The sequence below is a fragment of the Rattus rattus genome, chromosome 1 (genome assembly GCF_011064425.1).
Source record: "Rattus rattus isolate New Zealand chromosome 1, Rrattus_CSIRO_v1, whole genome shotgun sequence".
NCBI classification, from domain to species: Eukaryota; Metazoa; Chordata; class Mammalia; order Rodentia; family Muridae; genus Rattus; species Rattus rattus.
The window spans coordinates 21,443,582-21,459,863 of NC_046154.1; the positions used below are offsets into that span (position 1 = coordinate 21,443,582).

At 51.8% G+C, this 16,282-nt stretch overlaps 1 protein-coding gene across 4 annotated transcripts in view; it reads left to right on the forward strand.

Moving 5' to 3' along the window:
- The window catches only part of Ephb2 (EPH receptor B2), a 181,957-nt gene that overhangs the window by 50,438 nt on the left and 115,237 nt on the right, over window positions 1–16,282 (forward strand). For all 4 annotated transcript variants that reach the window (XM_032895942.1, XM_032895949.1, XM_032895957.1 and 1 more), the window contains exons 2-3: window positions 10,477–10,541; window positions 13,637–14,321. In XM_032895942.1, coding sequence (XP_032751833.1) covers window positions 10,485–10,541; window positions 13,637–14,321 — 742 coding nt within the window. In that variant the 5' untranslated portion in view covers window positions 10,477–10,484. The remainder of the gene's footprint in view (window positions 1–10,476; window positions 10,542–13,636; window positions 14,322–16,282) is intronic.

Genomic DNA, 16,282 nt, shown 5'->3' on the forward strand with positions numbered 1-16,282 from the left:
TTTTTGAGACAGGGTCTCGCTATATAGCCCTGGCTAGCCTCAAACTCTCTATGTTGACCAGACTGGCCTCAACTCATAGAAATTTGCCTACTTCTGCCTCCTGAGTGCTTCTGTGGGGGTGTGTGTGTGTGTGTGTGTGTGTGTGTGTGTGTGTGTGTGTGTCTGTCTGTCTGTCTGTCTGTCTGTCTGTCTATCAGAGGACAGCTTGGTAGGAGTCTGTTCTCTGCCTTCACCATGTGGGTTCTGGGAATCAAACTCAAGGGATTAGGCTGGGTGGCAAGCATCTTTATCTGCTGAGCCATTTTACCGGCCCAATGAGATATTTTAATATTTTGTAACAGCCCGTGAAAATGACTAGGGCCTGGTGACTCTCTGTCTAAGCTTTGTTCTCTGATATGCCCATGAATACTAAGTTCTCCCTGAAGGAGTTAGTTGGTCACCTTAGTATCTCCAGACCAAGTAGGTGCACACAGTAGGTGTGCACAGTAATGCCCCCTACTGAGATTTTATAATTACACATTGGATAGAAATGGTGTGTGAATTTATTTAAGACAAAGTGTTTGTGAAGAGGCAACCAGATGTATTGGGAAATTTCTGAGGCCATAACCTGGGATTTAGTTTCTGATTTGCTGTGTGATCCTGGATCAGTCACCTAACATTTCGGAATTTAAGTTTCCTGTATGAAACCAGCCTAGTAAAGGCGTCCCTGGGGTTGTTGTGGGAACGAAAGGAACTCTTAATGTGTCCAGGCCATCGGTCCCTGCCTCCCTTCCTTCCCTTCCTCAGCAAGCCCTGGTATTCATTTACCGCCCACCCCACCCCCAGCAACCCCGTCCCAGACCCCCATCCATCATCCTGTCCTTGGCGGAGGTTAAGTGGGTCCCTAAGCAGCGAATCCAAACTCCCCCAAAGCTTGGGCAGCACAATGCGGCCCGCTGTTAGTGAGTAGCCCGGCTGGCCCACCGGATTGGATTTCAGCCGGGGCAGCCGGCGCTGGCGGATGCCCAGGCCAGCGGCAGGCAGGCTGGGGACATGGTGCAGGAGCTGGCGTCACGGGGACTCCTCTACTGGAGCCTGAGAAAACACAAGCGTGCTCCAGGCAGGCAAGGGCCAGGAGCAGCCCTGACAGGCAAGAGTGCTGCATAAGGATTTTACATTAGCGGGGTCCCCTTTCCTTGAGCCCAAGGGCCAAGCCAGCAATGCCGGGAGAAACAGCACGGTGCCTGCTGGCAGATTTCACACTAGGAAATCAGAACCTTCCAGGAGCTGGCTCAGGGGTTCTCCAGCATCGTCCCCCAACTGTCCTTATCCTTGGCCAGCAGCCCTCCCATCCTCAATAAAGAGGAGAGGTCTCTGGGCAGACTGGCCCGGGTTCAAATCCCAGCTCTGCTTCTTTCGGGCTGTGTGACTAGAGGCAGGTCCCTGGGCCGCTCTGGGTTCAGTCTTCCCATTTCTATCATGGGCAAGAACAGAGCCAGCTTCCAGAGTGTGAGAGGACCTGGCACTGAAAGCTCTGATAGAGGGAAGCCATAATTCCCATCTCTTTTGTGAGGCAACGTGGCCTGATGGCTTCTGGGATTGAACCAAAAAGGTTCAATTTTGTCTTGCCTCTTGTTGACCTTGTAGGAGTCCTTGATGGCTCTGTGCCTTAGTTTCCCCATAAGTTTGCTGTGGGATAACAGTAAGATGATGCTAATGAAGTGCCTGACAGAGGTGACCTCCTCAGGCGTGAGCCATCTTCCTTGTGGATTCTCTATGTCTCAGTTCTTGGCATATTGCTCCGTGTAAGCCAGGCCAGCATTCCCAGCGCTCGGGAGGCTAGAGTCAGAGATCATAAGTTTGAAGACCACCCAGCTACATATCAAGTTTAAGGCCAGACTAGGCTACACAGCACGACCCTATCTCAAAAAGGAGGTTAGAAAACAAACCAGTGGGCTTTGCACGCAGCATTTCCCTCACTCATCTCCTCAAAACCCCATCCATGGTGAGGACTAGAGCAAGGGTTTATTTGGCCCCATTTTATAGATGAGAAAAATCTAGGCTTAGAGAAGTAAAGAGACCAGCCTGTTAGTGGCCTTGAATGTACTCCCTCCTCCCAGAAGCCCTCCTTTTGGCCATGGAAAGAGCTGGTGGCTATGCCTATCTTCTCACCAGGCCGTGCAATGTCATCTACACTCAAGTCACCTCAGCCCCACCAATGCAGGCAGGTACAGCAGAAGCTGTGAGCAGGGTACAGGGCAGTACATGTCACGTGGGGCCCCTGGCAGACTGACTGACCGGGCTGTGGGGAGCTGGAGCAAAGGCCCCTGGGTACAGCTTCCAGGGGTCTGTTCATCTTCAGCCTCAAGCCCCTGCCACAGCTGGATCCTAGCTCTGACTTCATTCCCTCTCAGTGTTGGCCTCTTACCTAGCAGGTCATGGGACAGGCCACATCACCCTCTCCAGGGGTCCTCCATGGCTCCCTGATGCCTACGGCTCTGATCCAAACTTCTCAGGCCTGCATTCAAGGTCCTCTACATTCTAGCTCCCCCTTACATGGCTCCCTTGCAGTGAGGTGTAGCCTTGAGCCCACTGCAAGCTGGTCACCTGTTTTACCAGTGTCCAGATGCCCCAGTTTGTCCCACCTGGGCCTTTATTTGGCTGAGCCCTCTCCACTTAGCCTGGATGCTGCTTCCTCTGAGATGCCTCTCCTGGTTCTTTAGTCAGAGCTGATTTTTCTCGTGTGTGACCCAGTTTTTCTGCCTGGACCAACCACTCCGCTGCTTCTCCCTGCCGTGAGTTCATCTGTCGGGCACGAGTCTGGGTGCTCCTCGAGGCAAGGACCCGTGGGTCGGTCTCCACATCGAAGTCCTTGGCACAGGCTAAAGGAATCAATGTTCACCAAATGACTGTGACTCTGCTCCTACCCCAGCCAGAGGGGGAGCAGCCAAGGACAGCTGCCAGGAAGAAGCAGGAGAACGAGCCAAGCTAACAGAGCAGGAAGGGCCAAGCATTCCGGGGAGAACATTCTGGAAGAGTCAAGTCATCAAGTCTCAGAGTAGCGTTGTGTCTTCTGCAAGCAGGATAACTGGCCCCTTGAGAGTGGAAAAGATGGCTTGTGGGGGGTAACTAGCTTAGCTGGATGTCAGGGGTGTGGGGTGTGTTTACTGCCTGGTGAGCTAGGACCCTATTCTGTAGCACGTTAGGGTTGGTGACGGGATGTGGGCTTTAGATTTGCTGCCAACTGCCCTGTTCAGAAACAGCATTTCTGCCTGGCTATCGGTGCTGTGAACAGGCAGATACAGGTCTCACTCAAATGAGGACTCCAAGAGGGCTGACCACATGGCTGAACCGGGAGAGTGCTTACCTAGCAAGTACTGAGCACCGGTGTCAATCCTTAGCCACACATAAAACCACATGAGATGGCACATGTCTACGGTCCCAGCACTTGGGAGGGGGGGACTGAAGGATCGGAGGGCAGAACTACATAGCCAGTTTAAGGCCAGCTGGGGGTCTGGTGAGACTTTGTCTCGAAAACAATGAGGACTCCTGGAGATATGACATCACTCATGTTACATGAGCCATTTATAAGATGCAAAACGTGAGGTCCAGAGAGGAGACCACTTCCCTGTTGTGACACTAGAAAGTGCTGAAGCCAAGGGTCTACCTGGGACATCTGTGCCTCCTTCCCCTCCTGCTCACTTAGCTTAAGAACACACACACACACACACACACACACACACACACACACACACACACACACACACATGGGCTGGAGAGATGGCTCAGCCGTTAAAGGCTAAGCTCACAACCAAAAATATAAGAACACACACACACACACACATACACACACACACACACACACTCACACACACTCATGAGTGCATGCTAGTGATTTTTCTTGTTCTGCGTTGTCTCATGTTTGTGGCGTCTTAGAAGTAACACAGGTGTGTGGGCGAACAGATGTAGACTCATAAGCTGGTTGCTGCTTTTCCATCTCTGACATCAGCGCTCTCATCTGTAAAGTGGGTCCCACAGAAAAGACCCTGTAAGTTGTCAAGAACCCGAAGCAATGCTAAGACTCTGCCAACCTTTAATACGCCCTAAGTGCCTAAGAAACGTCCCTGTCTTGGGTCCCTCAGACTCACACATGTCAGTGCAGATGAAGAGTCTACATGGCTCTAGAGAATTCCAACCCGACGTGGGCTCGGGCAGAGCTGATGAGGTCGGTTGAAGCGGGGGGTGGAGGAGTGGGCATCCATCTACCCCAGCCTGGGAGCAGGGCCCCCGCGCAGCCACCTCCCGTTGGCCTGATGCTAACGACTTCAGTGTGTCTCCCCTTTTAGCTCAAATATTTCTGAAATGCATACTGCTCATTCACACGTAGCCGGAGGGGCCGGCGGGCCTCCCCAGCCTGTGCAATCAGGGCCTCCTGATTGCTTTCTTCTGTGTAGTCTCCAGGAAGCAGAGGGGGTGCGGTACAGCAGGGCTGGGGCCAAAGCCACTCCCGTGGCCCAGACCCTGTTTTCTCCAGAGGAACACTCTGGCTCCAGTTTTTGCCTGATGTGGAGAGTTTGTGTGGCCTCACTTTCCCCATAGATCCATCGGGGTCTTTGTTGTTACCCTTTTGTTTTTAATGGCACTTCAGTTGGTCAAGGCCTGGTAAGTGGAGATGTGGGGGCAGATGAACAGCTGTGTCAAGCAGGAGACGAGCAGGTGAGGACGTAGGCTGTTGGGCATGGTCCAGTGAGGGGCTTAGCAAGCTGCTGCCCTTCAGCAGGCAGCCTTGCTCCAACCCAGGCCCCGCACTCAGAGCTCAGTGACCAGTGGTGTCACCCAGCTGGTTCTGCCTCCGGCTTCCATGGCTCCTCCTTGCCCCTGCCTCTGGTGTTCTGCCTCTTGGTCTTTTGTCATAGGTTTTGTCAACTTGACACAAACCTAGTCATACTTGGGAAGAGGGAATCTTAGTTGAGGGATTGTCTCCATCAAATCGGCCTGTGGGCGTGTCTGTGGAGCATTCTCTTGATTGGTAGTTGATGTGGGCGGGCTTAGCCCACTGTGGGTGGCGCCATCCCTAGGCTTTCGGAGAAAGGTAACTGGCCAAGCCAGTGAGTAGCGTTTCTCCGTGATCATATTTAGTTCCTGCTTTCAGGTTCCTGCCTTGAGCTCCTCCTTGGCTTCCCTTCGTGACGGACTGTAAGCCAAGTAAAACCTTTCTTCCGCAAGGTTGGTTTTGGTCAGTATTTTATCATAGCAACAGGAGGCAAAGCAAACCCACCCAACCCAACCCACCCAGAATTGGCTGGCTCCCTCCTAATTGACTCTCAAGCCTCCACCGGGCTTCGCTTCTTCCAGGAAGCCATCCCCACAACCCCATGGCATACCTCACACATTCTGAGCCGTGGCCCTGGGCGTATCCACATAGTGATTAATTATCTGTGTAGAGTGGCAACAGCTTCTGTGTGCGGGGGGGGGATTGCGGTTCGCCGTCATCACCATGTGTGTGATGATGAGCTCTGATGGAACCCGGTGCCCCTCGCCCCAGAGTGTGGGCAGTGAGGTGGTGTTAGGTGACCCACAGACGGGCCTTGGATTTGTTGTGCTCACATCTAGTTTCCCTCTTCTAATACCAGTGATCCGGATTTTTTCCATTTCTAATAATGAGGTCTTTTTTTCCTCTTTAAAATGCACTTAAGGAAGAAAAAAAAAGTCGATTGGAAGAAGGAAAACAGTAAATGAATCATAGCAGCCCCAGCTCATGTTGGAGGTGGGAAGGCCAAAGTCATGTCTTCGTGACAGGTTGCAGCTTGCAAGGCTGATGGAGCAGACTCTGGCAAGCGGGGTGAAGGGACCTCCTGTGTGCCAGGCTTCATCCTGGGTCCTGGGAACCCAGCACCCACCCTTCGGGGTGCCCAGGCTCACGAGAGAGGAGAGCAAAAAAGGAAAGTTGCTACCCTGGAGTTCTGACTTCTCTCAACCCCCTGAGCGGTGGAGCTGTGAGGTGAAGGGGCTCGAGAGGGCATTGCTCAAAGGTGACTTTGGACTTGGGACTATCATGGTGGCAGAAGAAGGAGATGAAGAGGGAGAGGAGGAGTGAGAAGAGTGTGCTACACGGCCCATGCTCCTCCCCAGTGCAGCTTACCAGAGGAATAGACAGGCACCCTGCCAAGTCCATGCGTCTTTGCTGACCTCAGTTTTCCTGTTTGTGAAATGGCACAGTATCAAGTATCTCTTGGCACTGTGCAGACCTGAGTGAGTTTTCGGCTATTTTGTTTTAATGTTTTGTTTTTTATCGATTTTATTTGTCTTGTGTGAGATAGGCAGACGCATATGTGTGGAGGCCAAAGGGTAATTTTTGGGAACTGTTTATCTCCTTTTACCATATGGGTCCCTGGAATTGAATTCAGGGTGTCAGACTTGGTAGCAAGTACCCTCACCACTGAGCTGTCTCACTGGCCGGTTGCTGTTTTGAATGAAACAATGTCTCTAGTAGCTCAGGCTAGCCTAGAATATACATCACACAAGTGAAGATGGCCTTGAACTCCTGCTGAGATAAAGGCATGCCCATGACCTAGCTCTCTCTCCCTTTGCAGACTTTGGGGTTAGAGAGCTGTTTAGGTGCTATGAGCACCAGCGCTGGGATAGAATTTAGGGTTGGTATCCTGAGTCCAAGCGGTTGCCTGAGGCAAGAGCTATGATTTCCAGATTTCCTGGAGATGGAGCCTGACTTCTCTGGTTTGAGTTGAACAAAGAAGCTAGGTTATCCCGGAGACGCAGCCTTAGATGGAGCAGGAAGGGGTCCTTGGAGGCTGTGGCTGTCCAGTGAGGGCCGATGCTTGTGAGATGTTAGCAAGCTCCGCTGTCCTCTCTGGGGTTGTAGAGCTAGGCACACTGCTCTGGAGGCCTGCGGGCTCAGCTCTGTTTCTAAGAGGCCAGCCTCTGAGTGGGGAGCAGCATGGCACTGGATGGCTGTGGAAGCCTCACGCTATACCTGAGGCAGTAGTCGGCCCTTAGGGAGGACCTACTGTGTGGACTCTGGGGAGAACCTACTGTGTGTGGACTCTGGTTGATATATTCTCCTTGTACTTACTCCGCCTATACCTGGAAGGAATTCAGTGGGGGAAATGGAGCTTTGAAAGACTCAAGTTTAGCAGGGTTTAGTTCCACACGCCTATAGTTCAAGTTCCCTGGGAGCCCAAGGCATGAGTTCAAGTTCAAGGCCAGACTTGAACTTACCACAAAAAAACATATTCGCCTGGAGAATATAACATAGTAGCAGAATGCTTACCTAGCATGTTTAAAGCCCAGGGTTTGACCTGAGGGGGGGGGCAGCAAGAACCTGTGTTAAAATTGAGGTAAGACACAAGCATGGTGGGATACACCTGTATTCCTCGTACTCAGCAGTCAGCATTACTGTAAATTCTAGGTCAGCCTGAACATTATCGTCAGTTCTTCCCCCCCCACACATATTACATTAAAGCTTTTTTATTTAGTGTGTATGTGATATGCACACACACACGTGTGCGCGTGCGCGCACGCCCCATGATATACATGAGAGAGTCAGAGGACAACTTCTTGCAGAAGTCAGTTTTCTCCTCCTATCGTGTGGTCCTGGGGATCAAACTCAGATGAGCATCAGGCTTGGTGGCGAGTACTTTTCCCAACTGAGCCTCCCTGCTGGTCCCATATTGAGTTCTAAGTCCGCCAGGATGAATGAGATCCTGTCACACAAAAACCAAGACAAGGAGAATTCGAGGTCCCTGCCCTGCTCACCCACCTTTCACAGGCGAAGGAAAAGGAATCATGAGAGTTAAAAGGCCAAGGTGGGTTTGGGGGATGTTGGCCCTTTGTGTTGCCGAAGCTCAGGGGGCAACAGTTTCTGGAAAGCAGGGTCAAGGCAAAGCCTTAGGAGAGAAGAAAAGAGTCAAGCCTCCACTACCTGGACCTTTCATCCCTCTGGTTCTTTCCTGGGAAGCACTGCCTTCTTGCTGATTCTTCTAGTGGCTTCCCACCCAGCTTGGCCAGTGTGTGGATACACAGTGTGGTGGAAGGAAGACAGAGTCCAGGGCTTCTTGGGGAGCCTGGTTTACGCCCTGACTTTGTACAGTGTGCCTTACAGTGTGTCACTTCTACCCCCTGGGTCCGAGTTTTCTAGCATCACCTCGAAGCCCCGCCTCCTCTAAGCCATAGAATCTTCTAGTGCTTTTTCCTTGGGGTCAGCCCAGGAATCTAGCCAAGGGGTGGGGCCACCTGCTTGGCGGGCTGGCCTCCCATCCGACCCCACTGTGTCCCAGGAGAGGCTCCCCTCTCCCTGCCCCCAGCAGCTGCTTGCAGGGCCCAGGCTGAGAGCCCAGCTTGGCGCGTCTCTGGCTGAGTCCGATGAGAGAAAACAGGTTAAAAGTTCAGCCCTTGTTCTCTCCAGGAAGAAGAATCTGTAGCATTCCGAGTGTGAAAAGGAACCTTCTTTCAGCTCCAAAGCTGCACAATGGAACTTACCCCCAATTTGCCTTCAAAAGGATGCCCTTGGCACTGGCTCCCACTGTCCCTGGCACCCCCCTCCCCGTCACCCCCTCTCAAGCGCAAAAGGACACAGTGACCACAAACTCAAGCCCCAGGCGGTCATGAGGCTCTTCTGCAGCCTCTCTTGTCAGCTCAGAGGTCTGGCTGGGGTCACCTCCGCCTAGACACTCCTCCCTTTCCCGCCCTCCATCAGCACCTCCCTGTCACAGTTCACACCCTCATTACCTCCTTTTGGATGTCTCTGCAGCCTGGACACTCTCCTAGCCCTGGTGCATCTAGCATAGGCCAAAAGACTAGTTGTTTCGAATGCCTAGAAATAAAGACAGTAGGAGGCAAGACACTTGTGTGTCTCTTGTATGGCCTCTAGGAAGTCGAGTCTGCCTGTGCTCCAGATCCTCTCTTTCCAAAATGAGGCTACTAGGCAAGACCAGGCAAGTGTCTCAAATGGTCTGCTTTTCATTTCCTGGAATGCTATGGAAGAACTAAGGGGTGGCCATAGAGTGCAGAGATCGATTAGTGATGCCTGCAGTGGTAACAGAGTTGGCCACATACTGTGGGTATTAGATAAAGATGCCTGTACCAGGCACAGAATTGGAATATAGTCAAGTGTGTCTCCTATCATAGGTGGTATAGAGCTGTGAGCTTCTAGACCTCTCTGCCCATTCTCTCCATCTCCAGGCTCCATAGTTGGGTGACTTTTAAAAAATAATTTATTATTTGTGTGTATGTATATATGGGTACACATGATCGGGTAAACCCATGGTGCTACATACATGTAAATGTTAGAGGACAATTTTATGGAGTTGGCTCTTTGCTTCCGTACTCTTGTGGGTTCCAGAGGCTGAACTCAGGTCATACTTTTCTCTCTTGGAGTACTCAGGCCAGTGCCTGGTACAAAATGGACATTGAGATATATCTGTTGAATGAATGGTTGAAAGCATCCGTGTAAATCCATTCAGGGTGCTACAGTTCAGTCCCGTTTTGAGAGCCTTTTGTTGGGAAAGGACTACAGGGGAAGGCTTCTGACCGTGACCTGGGGTTAGCAGGATCTCCTGGGCCCATGGATCTCTTTCACTTTAAGCTTAATGGCTTCTTCTCACCACTTACTGGTTCTGACACTGGTTTAGTCTCTAGAACTCCAGACGACAAATGACAAGCACACTCGGATGCCCGCTCCTAATGCCCTCTTCGGGGCTTGATTCTGGGCCAGAATTGGCCAAGGACTGGGGCTGGGAGTCCAAGAATGGGGACATTGTATAAGGAATGTTTCCTAGTTCCTGAAGAAGAGGGAAGGTACCTACAGAGTATGTGCCCAGAGGCCATTAATGCAAGCAATGGGTCCCTAGAGGTTGAAGAGGGGTTCCTTCCAAGACTGGCCTTCCAGTGTTTGAGAATTTAATACAAGTTGAAAAGCAAATAGATTCTTGAATTTTGACATAAAAATTTGAGGGATTGGTGGTAGATCATCTGGAAGCCATGGGAGACGGCTCTAGATTAAGACCCTCTACCAGGCCAACTGGTGGTGGTGCACACCTTTATTCCCAGCACTTGGAAGGCAGAGGCAGGTGGATCTCTGAGTTCAAAGCCAGCCTGGCCTACAGAGCAAGTTCCAGGACAGTCAGGGCTACACAGAGAAATCTTGTCTAGAAAAACAAGCAAACGAACCAAAATAACAACAACAAAAGCCACTCCACCAGGAAAGTAAGGGCAAGAGGTTAGTGAGGTGTGATTATTTGGTGGGGCAGGGGGCAGGGGGCAGGGGGATGACCACAGAGAGAGGGGCATAAGAGAAGTGGACTCCCGCGATTGGCTAGGCTCTTGGAGTAGCAGGGAGTGTGGAGCAGAGAGGCTGGGTTTGCAGGACGAGTGGTCTGGAGGATTAGAGGAAGCTCTGTAAGAACAAACCCTGAAGGGGCGACCCCAGGGTCCGCAGAGTGGCTTATAGCACAGGGTGGTGACTCTCTGCTCTTCCCACAGAAACACTGATGGACTCTACTACAGCAACGGCTGAGCTGGGCTGGATGGTACATCCCCCATCAGGGGTGAGTTCTGGTCCCTCAAACCCTGCTTGGCAGGCTCCCAGCATGCCCCAGAGTGTATGGATACCTTGAACATCCCCTCATATCCCAGGCCCTTTCCTCTCTTAAGGTCCGGGGCTCTCACATCCCACCCTCCCCATCCCTACCCTTGATGGAATACCTGTTTCCATGACAACGGAAGGGGACCTTTTGGCCTTTATCCTGTAGAATTTCCCTGGGGGGGGGGAGGCTGAGAAGTAGGTACTCTCATGGCTCGCCCATTTCAGAAGAGGGGAGTATTTCCCTTGAGATTCTGTTCTGGGTCAGATACCACACCAAATACCTTTTACCTGCCATCTCCAGTACTGAAGCTTGGAGAGGCAGAGCCACCTGCCAGGGCCTGTTAACTCCTAACGAAGGGCTCAGGGTTGCTTGGTGTCATTTGGTTTTTGGTACTTGGGGATCAGACCTGGGGCCTCATACAGATATTTTACCACTGAGATGTACTGAGCTGAGGCTCAGGTTTATATTAGGGATCAAGTTCTCACCACCCCAACTTTGAATCCCCATAAGATAAGATCCCCTGGGTAAAATTTTATAATATATATGTGTGTGTATATGTGTGTGTATGTATGTATGTATATATATATATATATATATATATATAAATTTTTTCTTGAGAAAGGGTCTTGTGTATCACAAGCTAGCTGCCAACTAGCTGTGTAGCTAAGGATAGGACCTTGAACTTCTGATTCTCCTGCCTCCACTTTCTGGATGTCTCGATTACAGGTAGGCACCACGTCTGTTCAGTGCTGGGCATGGGACCCCAGTCATGTGCATGCTAGGCAAGCAGTCTAGCAACTGAGCTCCATCCCTGAGTTCTTATTGCATCCCTTGGGTAGGATCTAAGCCCATGTCTGTGTCCCCAGTACCCTGAGAGAAAGACCTAGCCAGTCCTTCTCTCTCCGTAGCATCGTCCCAGTTCCACCTGTCAGCTGAGACCATGGGTAGTCCTTTGCCTCTCTGACTCTGGTTTTTTCACCTGTGAAATGCTGGTCTTCCCCACTGTTATAGTAAGGTTTGCCCCAAAGCACCAAACACTGAGGCTGGCCTGGGTTAGCTCCCAATAGAGAAGAGCTATAGCAATTATCACCATCATCATCACCATCACCATCAATTTTAATAATCACTCCACCTATCCCATGGTCTCTGGGGAGGCCCCAAACTCTACAGCCCATCCCCCTCTTTCCACTCCAGTCTTCTAAGGGGGCTCAGCTGCAGCCCTGGGGACCCATACTCCCCCCTCAGGCCTCGCTCTCAATAGGCAGGGCCCCAGGGTCAAGCTTCTTTCTGTGGCTCTTTCTTGTCACCAATTTTCCATCTGCGAAGGCTGCTGGGCCCATAGCCCCACCCTGCTAGTAATGAGGCCAGGCTGGGCTGCAGGGCCCCCGGACGCAATTATTTGGGGTGTTTGGGCTGCAGGGCCTCCGCATGTTAATTAGAGAGAGGGGAGAAAGGCAGAGTGCTCTAATTAAGTGTTCTAATTAAGTTCTGAGGAAGAGCAGCGGTTGTAACAAGGGGCTGACTTTGTCACATGGTGCCACCAGAAAGAAAAAAAAATTAAATATGATGTAGGGAGCTTCACAGTTGCCACTGAGGCAGAGGCCGGGCCTGCAGGCTCTGGCTTCCCCATGTACATGCACCTTTCACCGCATCTAGCTCTCTCCAAGCCCCGCACAGCATGGTCAGCCACCGGCATCTCTGTGATCATCTGCCGGTCCCACAGCCACATGTAGCAGATGGGGAAGTCAAGGCCCAGAGAGGTGAGAGGAATTGCAACAAGTTAACTGCGCTTGCTCTGAAGCCATGTGGGCAAGCCTGTGCACGGGACCAGGACGCTATGACTTGAGTCACGTGACCTCACCTGTCTAGTCTCATCTCCCCCTTCTGCAACACATGGCTCTCACGTGCTACGTGTGAGAATCGTGACAAGGAATGAAACCCTGCGAAGGCTCTAGCCTCAGGCCTAGCCCAGATAGACACAGAGGAAGAGAAGGAAGCTGCTCCCAGTAGGCACTCCAACCCACTGGGGAGACCGGACCAAGGAGGCAAGTGTTTCTTGTCCCCCAGGGGAAAACACAAATACAGGAGGCTTTGGGCTGCTGTAACAGGCTTGGAGTAGCAAGGGTGTTTGAGGGCTGGGAAGGTAAGCTCAGCGGCATAGTGTTTGTGGAGCGTGTGCGAGCCCCAGGTTCCCTCCTCAGGCCCATGGTGGGCGGGGTTAACAAAGGGCACCTGAGAGAGTCACGGGATTGGACAGAACCGTGGAGATGAACTCAGCCTGCGGAAGGATAACAGCGCCACACCCTTTCTATCTGCTCTCAGGCAATCCAGCCCAGCCCACAGAGCGTGGATACTTAGAGGGACTCTGGTTAGTTATGGCTCAGGAAGGGACTCAGGGAGGTATCTGAGCACCTTCACCAGGCAGAGAGGCTGGTTAGCCCCTTCCAGGTACCAGGAGCCACCAGTTCCCGGAGATCTCAGTGGGTTCAAGTCCCCGAGGGAAGCTGTCCTGGCTTCCCATCACCCTAGATCAGTGAGGGTATGGCACCACCTTCCTCCATCAGATTGGGAGTTTCTAAGAAGCAAAGGCAGTATCTCTTTCACTCACAGGGAGCCCTGTGGGAGGGAAGGGGCAGGGAGCAGAGACTGTCTCCTCAATCAAATAGGCCCTATCCCATGCATGAAGCTGTCTTCTTGTATCAGATAGTGTTCCATCCATGCAGGTCCCTTCCAAGGTCCTTCCGGTTGGATCCTCCTGAGCCCACAGTCTGTGATCCTTTGTCCGATTAGTGAACCCCTGACAGTCAGAGCCACATATCCCATGAGGACTGGGGAATACCAAGCGCAGGGTATACGCCTTTAACCCATCAGATTGGCGTGATACTCGTAGACTGAGAATTTCTCATCAAGGCTGTGTCTCTTCCATCAGATGGAAACGCCTCTCCGTCATCAGAGGCTTAATGCCCCTCCCCCACCCCTAGCCGCTTCAGACAGCGTTTGGTTTTTCCGATGTGGCTAAGTACCACCTCCCCATCTGACTAGCGTTTCTCCCGCAGTGGGAAGAGGTGAGCGGCTACGATGAGAACATGAACACTATCCGTACCTACCAGGTGTGCAATGTCTTTGAGTCAAGCCAGAACAACTGGCTACGGACCAAATTCATCCGGCGCCGCGGCGCCCACCGCATCCACGTGGAGATGAAGTTCTCGGTGCGTGACTGTAGCAGCATTCCCAGCGTGCCCGGCTCCTGCAAGGAGACCTTCAACCTCTACTACTATGAGGCTGATTTTGACTTAGCCACCAAGACCTTTCCCAACTGGATGGAGAATCCGTGGGTGAAGGTGGACACCATTGCGGCTGATGAGAGCTTTTCCCAGGTGGATCTGGGTGGCCGCGTCATGAAAATCAACACTGAGGTGCGAAGCTTCGGTCCCGTGTCCCGCAATGGTTTCTACCTGGCCTTCCAGGACTACGGCGGCTGTATGTCCCTCATTGCGGTGCGCGTCTTCTACCGGAAGTGCCCCCGAGTCATCCAGAATGGTGCCATCTTCCAGGAGACACTGTCGGGGGCTGAGAGCACCTCACTGGTAGCTGCTCGGGGCAGCTGCATCGCCAATGCTGAGGAAGTGGATGTACCCATCAAACTCTACTGTAACGGGGACGGCGAATGGCTGGTGCCCATCGGTCGCTGCATGTGCAAGGCGGGCTTCGAGGCTGTGGAGAACGGTACCGTCTGCCGAGGTAAGGGGCAGTGGGGCGGGGCCCTGCAGATGTATGGCGATAGACCTGCTTGCAGCTTCTGACTGGCAGCTGGGCTCTGACTGACATGGCTGGAGTTTGGGGTAACCCTGAGGCATTCCATGGCTGGCTTGGCAAGCCCCCTTACATAGCACTTGGTGGACAATGGTTTGTGTTTATAGAACAGGTATATGGACGTCCGGGGCACTAAGAGGGCACAGGCACCCTGTTTTAATTAGTGTATGATTACTCAGTATGGTAAATGGTGGGTGTTTTTTTCTCCTTGTTCATTTGTGGAAGTGATGGTTTTTCTGTTTAAGAAAAGAAGTAAGTCGTGATGAATGACTTTAAGATGTAAGCATCCACTGAGCTTGTCCTGGTCTATATAGGCCAGGCTGAGCGGAAGCAACGAGACAGTAATACTAATTTCTCCTCCATGTTACATGGCCATGATGGCTCAGTTTGAGATCCCCTCCCCTGGGAGCTCAGCGAAGGAGGAGCCACTGTTTGGAATATCATTGTCGTCACAACAATCTGAGGGGGAGATGGCTGCCAACAGGTCCCAATATGGTCACCTTGAAATGGTCCATCCCTTTCTGCTCTCTGCTCATTCCAAAGGCCAACAGAGGTCCATGGTCACTTGCCATTCAGAAATCAGGACAGGCACCTCGGTGGCCAAGCACTCCTCAGTGTGAACTCTCTTTACCCTGTACCAAACGTGTATAGGACACAACTCACATGAAATCGTCGAGGGCAAGTACTGTTTTCTGAGAAGGGAATTGAGGCTCAGGAAGGTCACCCAGTCATCAGGGGATATTATAAGAGCTCACTCAGGAGATATGGCTCCAGATCTCATCCTGGCAACCACCAGGAGCGGCTGTTTCATCTAGGGAAGCGTGGTCCTCAACAACAGTTCTGGTGATTCTTACACAGGACAAAGAATCATTACGGTGATCTGTGAGCACAAGAGGTTTGCAGGAGGTACCTCAGGGTGGTACAGAGAGGCCATTTCCAATGGCAGCCCGGCCCCTTCCTAACCCAGTGACCTTGGCCAAGTGCAAAGCCGTCTGTCGCAGGGTGGTGTGGAGAGTCAAGAACTTAAGACGTGTGTTATCATTGATTCTGGCGTAGGAAGTGCGGAACAGATGCCTGCTAAATTTGATGGTCTGTGCAAAGCTGTGCTCAGTGGTTGTTATATAGGAGACTGGAGCCTACTGTGTCATTTCCCACTGGAAGAGGAGGTTGTGCTTGAGTGCTGGAATGTCCCGCATGCCAGGCTGAGGAGAGTCTAGACTGTGTAAAACCAGGGACTGTTTTCCTGGAAACACAAACAGGATCCTCTGGTAAAAACCACCCTTTCTAAGCTTCTCCCCGCAGCCTTTCCTGCTCTCTGTAGCCCTGGCTGTCCTGGTCTCTCTGTAGACCAGGCTGGCCTTGAACTCAGAGATCTACCTGTCCCTGCCTCCTGAGTGTTGGGATTAAAGGCTTGCACTGCCACCACCACGCCCAGTTAGGTAGCGTTCCCTTATCCTGGAGGGGTGAGTAGGATTGTAGAGAGAATACTGTATTATATGGATGTATCACCTGTCAATAAAAAAAACTATGGCCTATAGGAAAGGGTAGAATAGAAGGTAGGACATCCAAGAGGCAGAAAGTATTCAGGGCTAGGGCCAGGCATGGGAGATTCGCCTGGGAAGATGTAAGGAGACAAACACTTGTTATCTGAGCACAGGTAACCAGCCATGTTGCAGAATGTAGATTAGAGTTAAATGGTTAAAATAAGTTAGAATCTAGTCAGAGAAGAGCCTGGCTAGCTATATGACCAAGGTATCTGTAAATGTGTTTGAGGCTGAGTCTTACTTCTGGGAGCATGGGGCTAGGGGGAAGAACCAAGACCAAACATCTACATAAGGAGGAAGGCAAGGTTTCCTTGGGAAACAGCCACAGCAGTCTCAGAGATAATT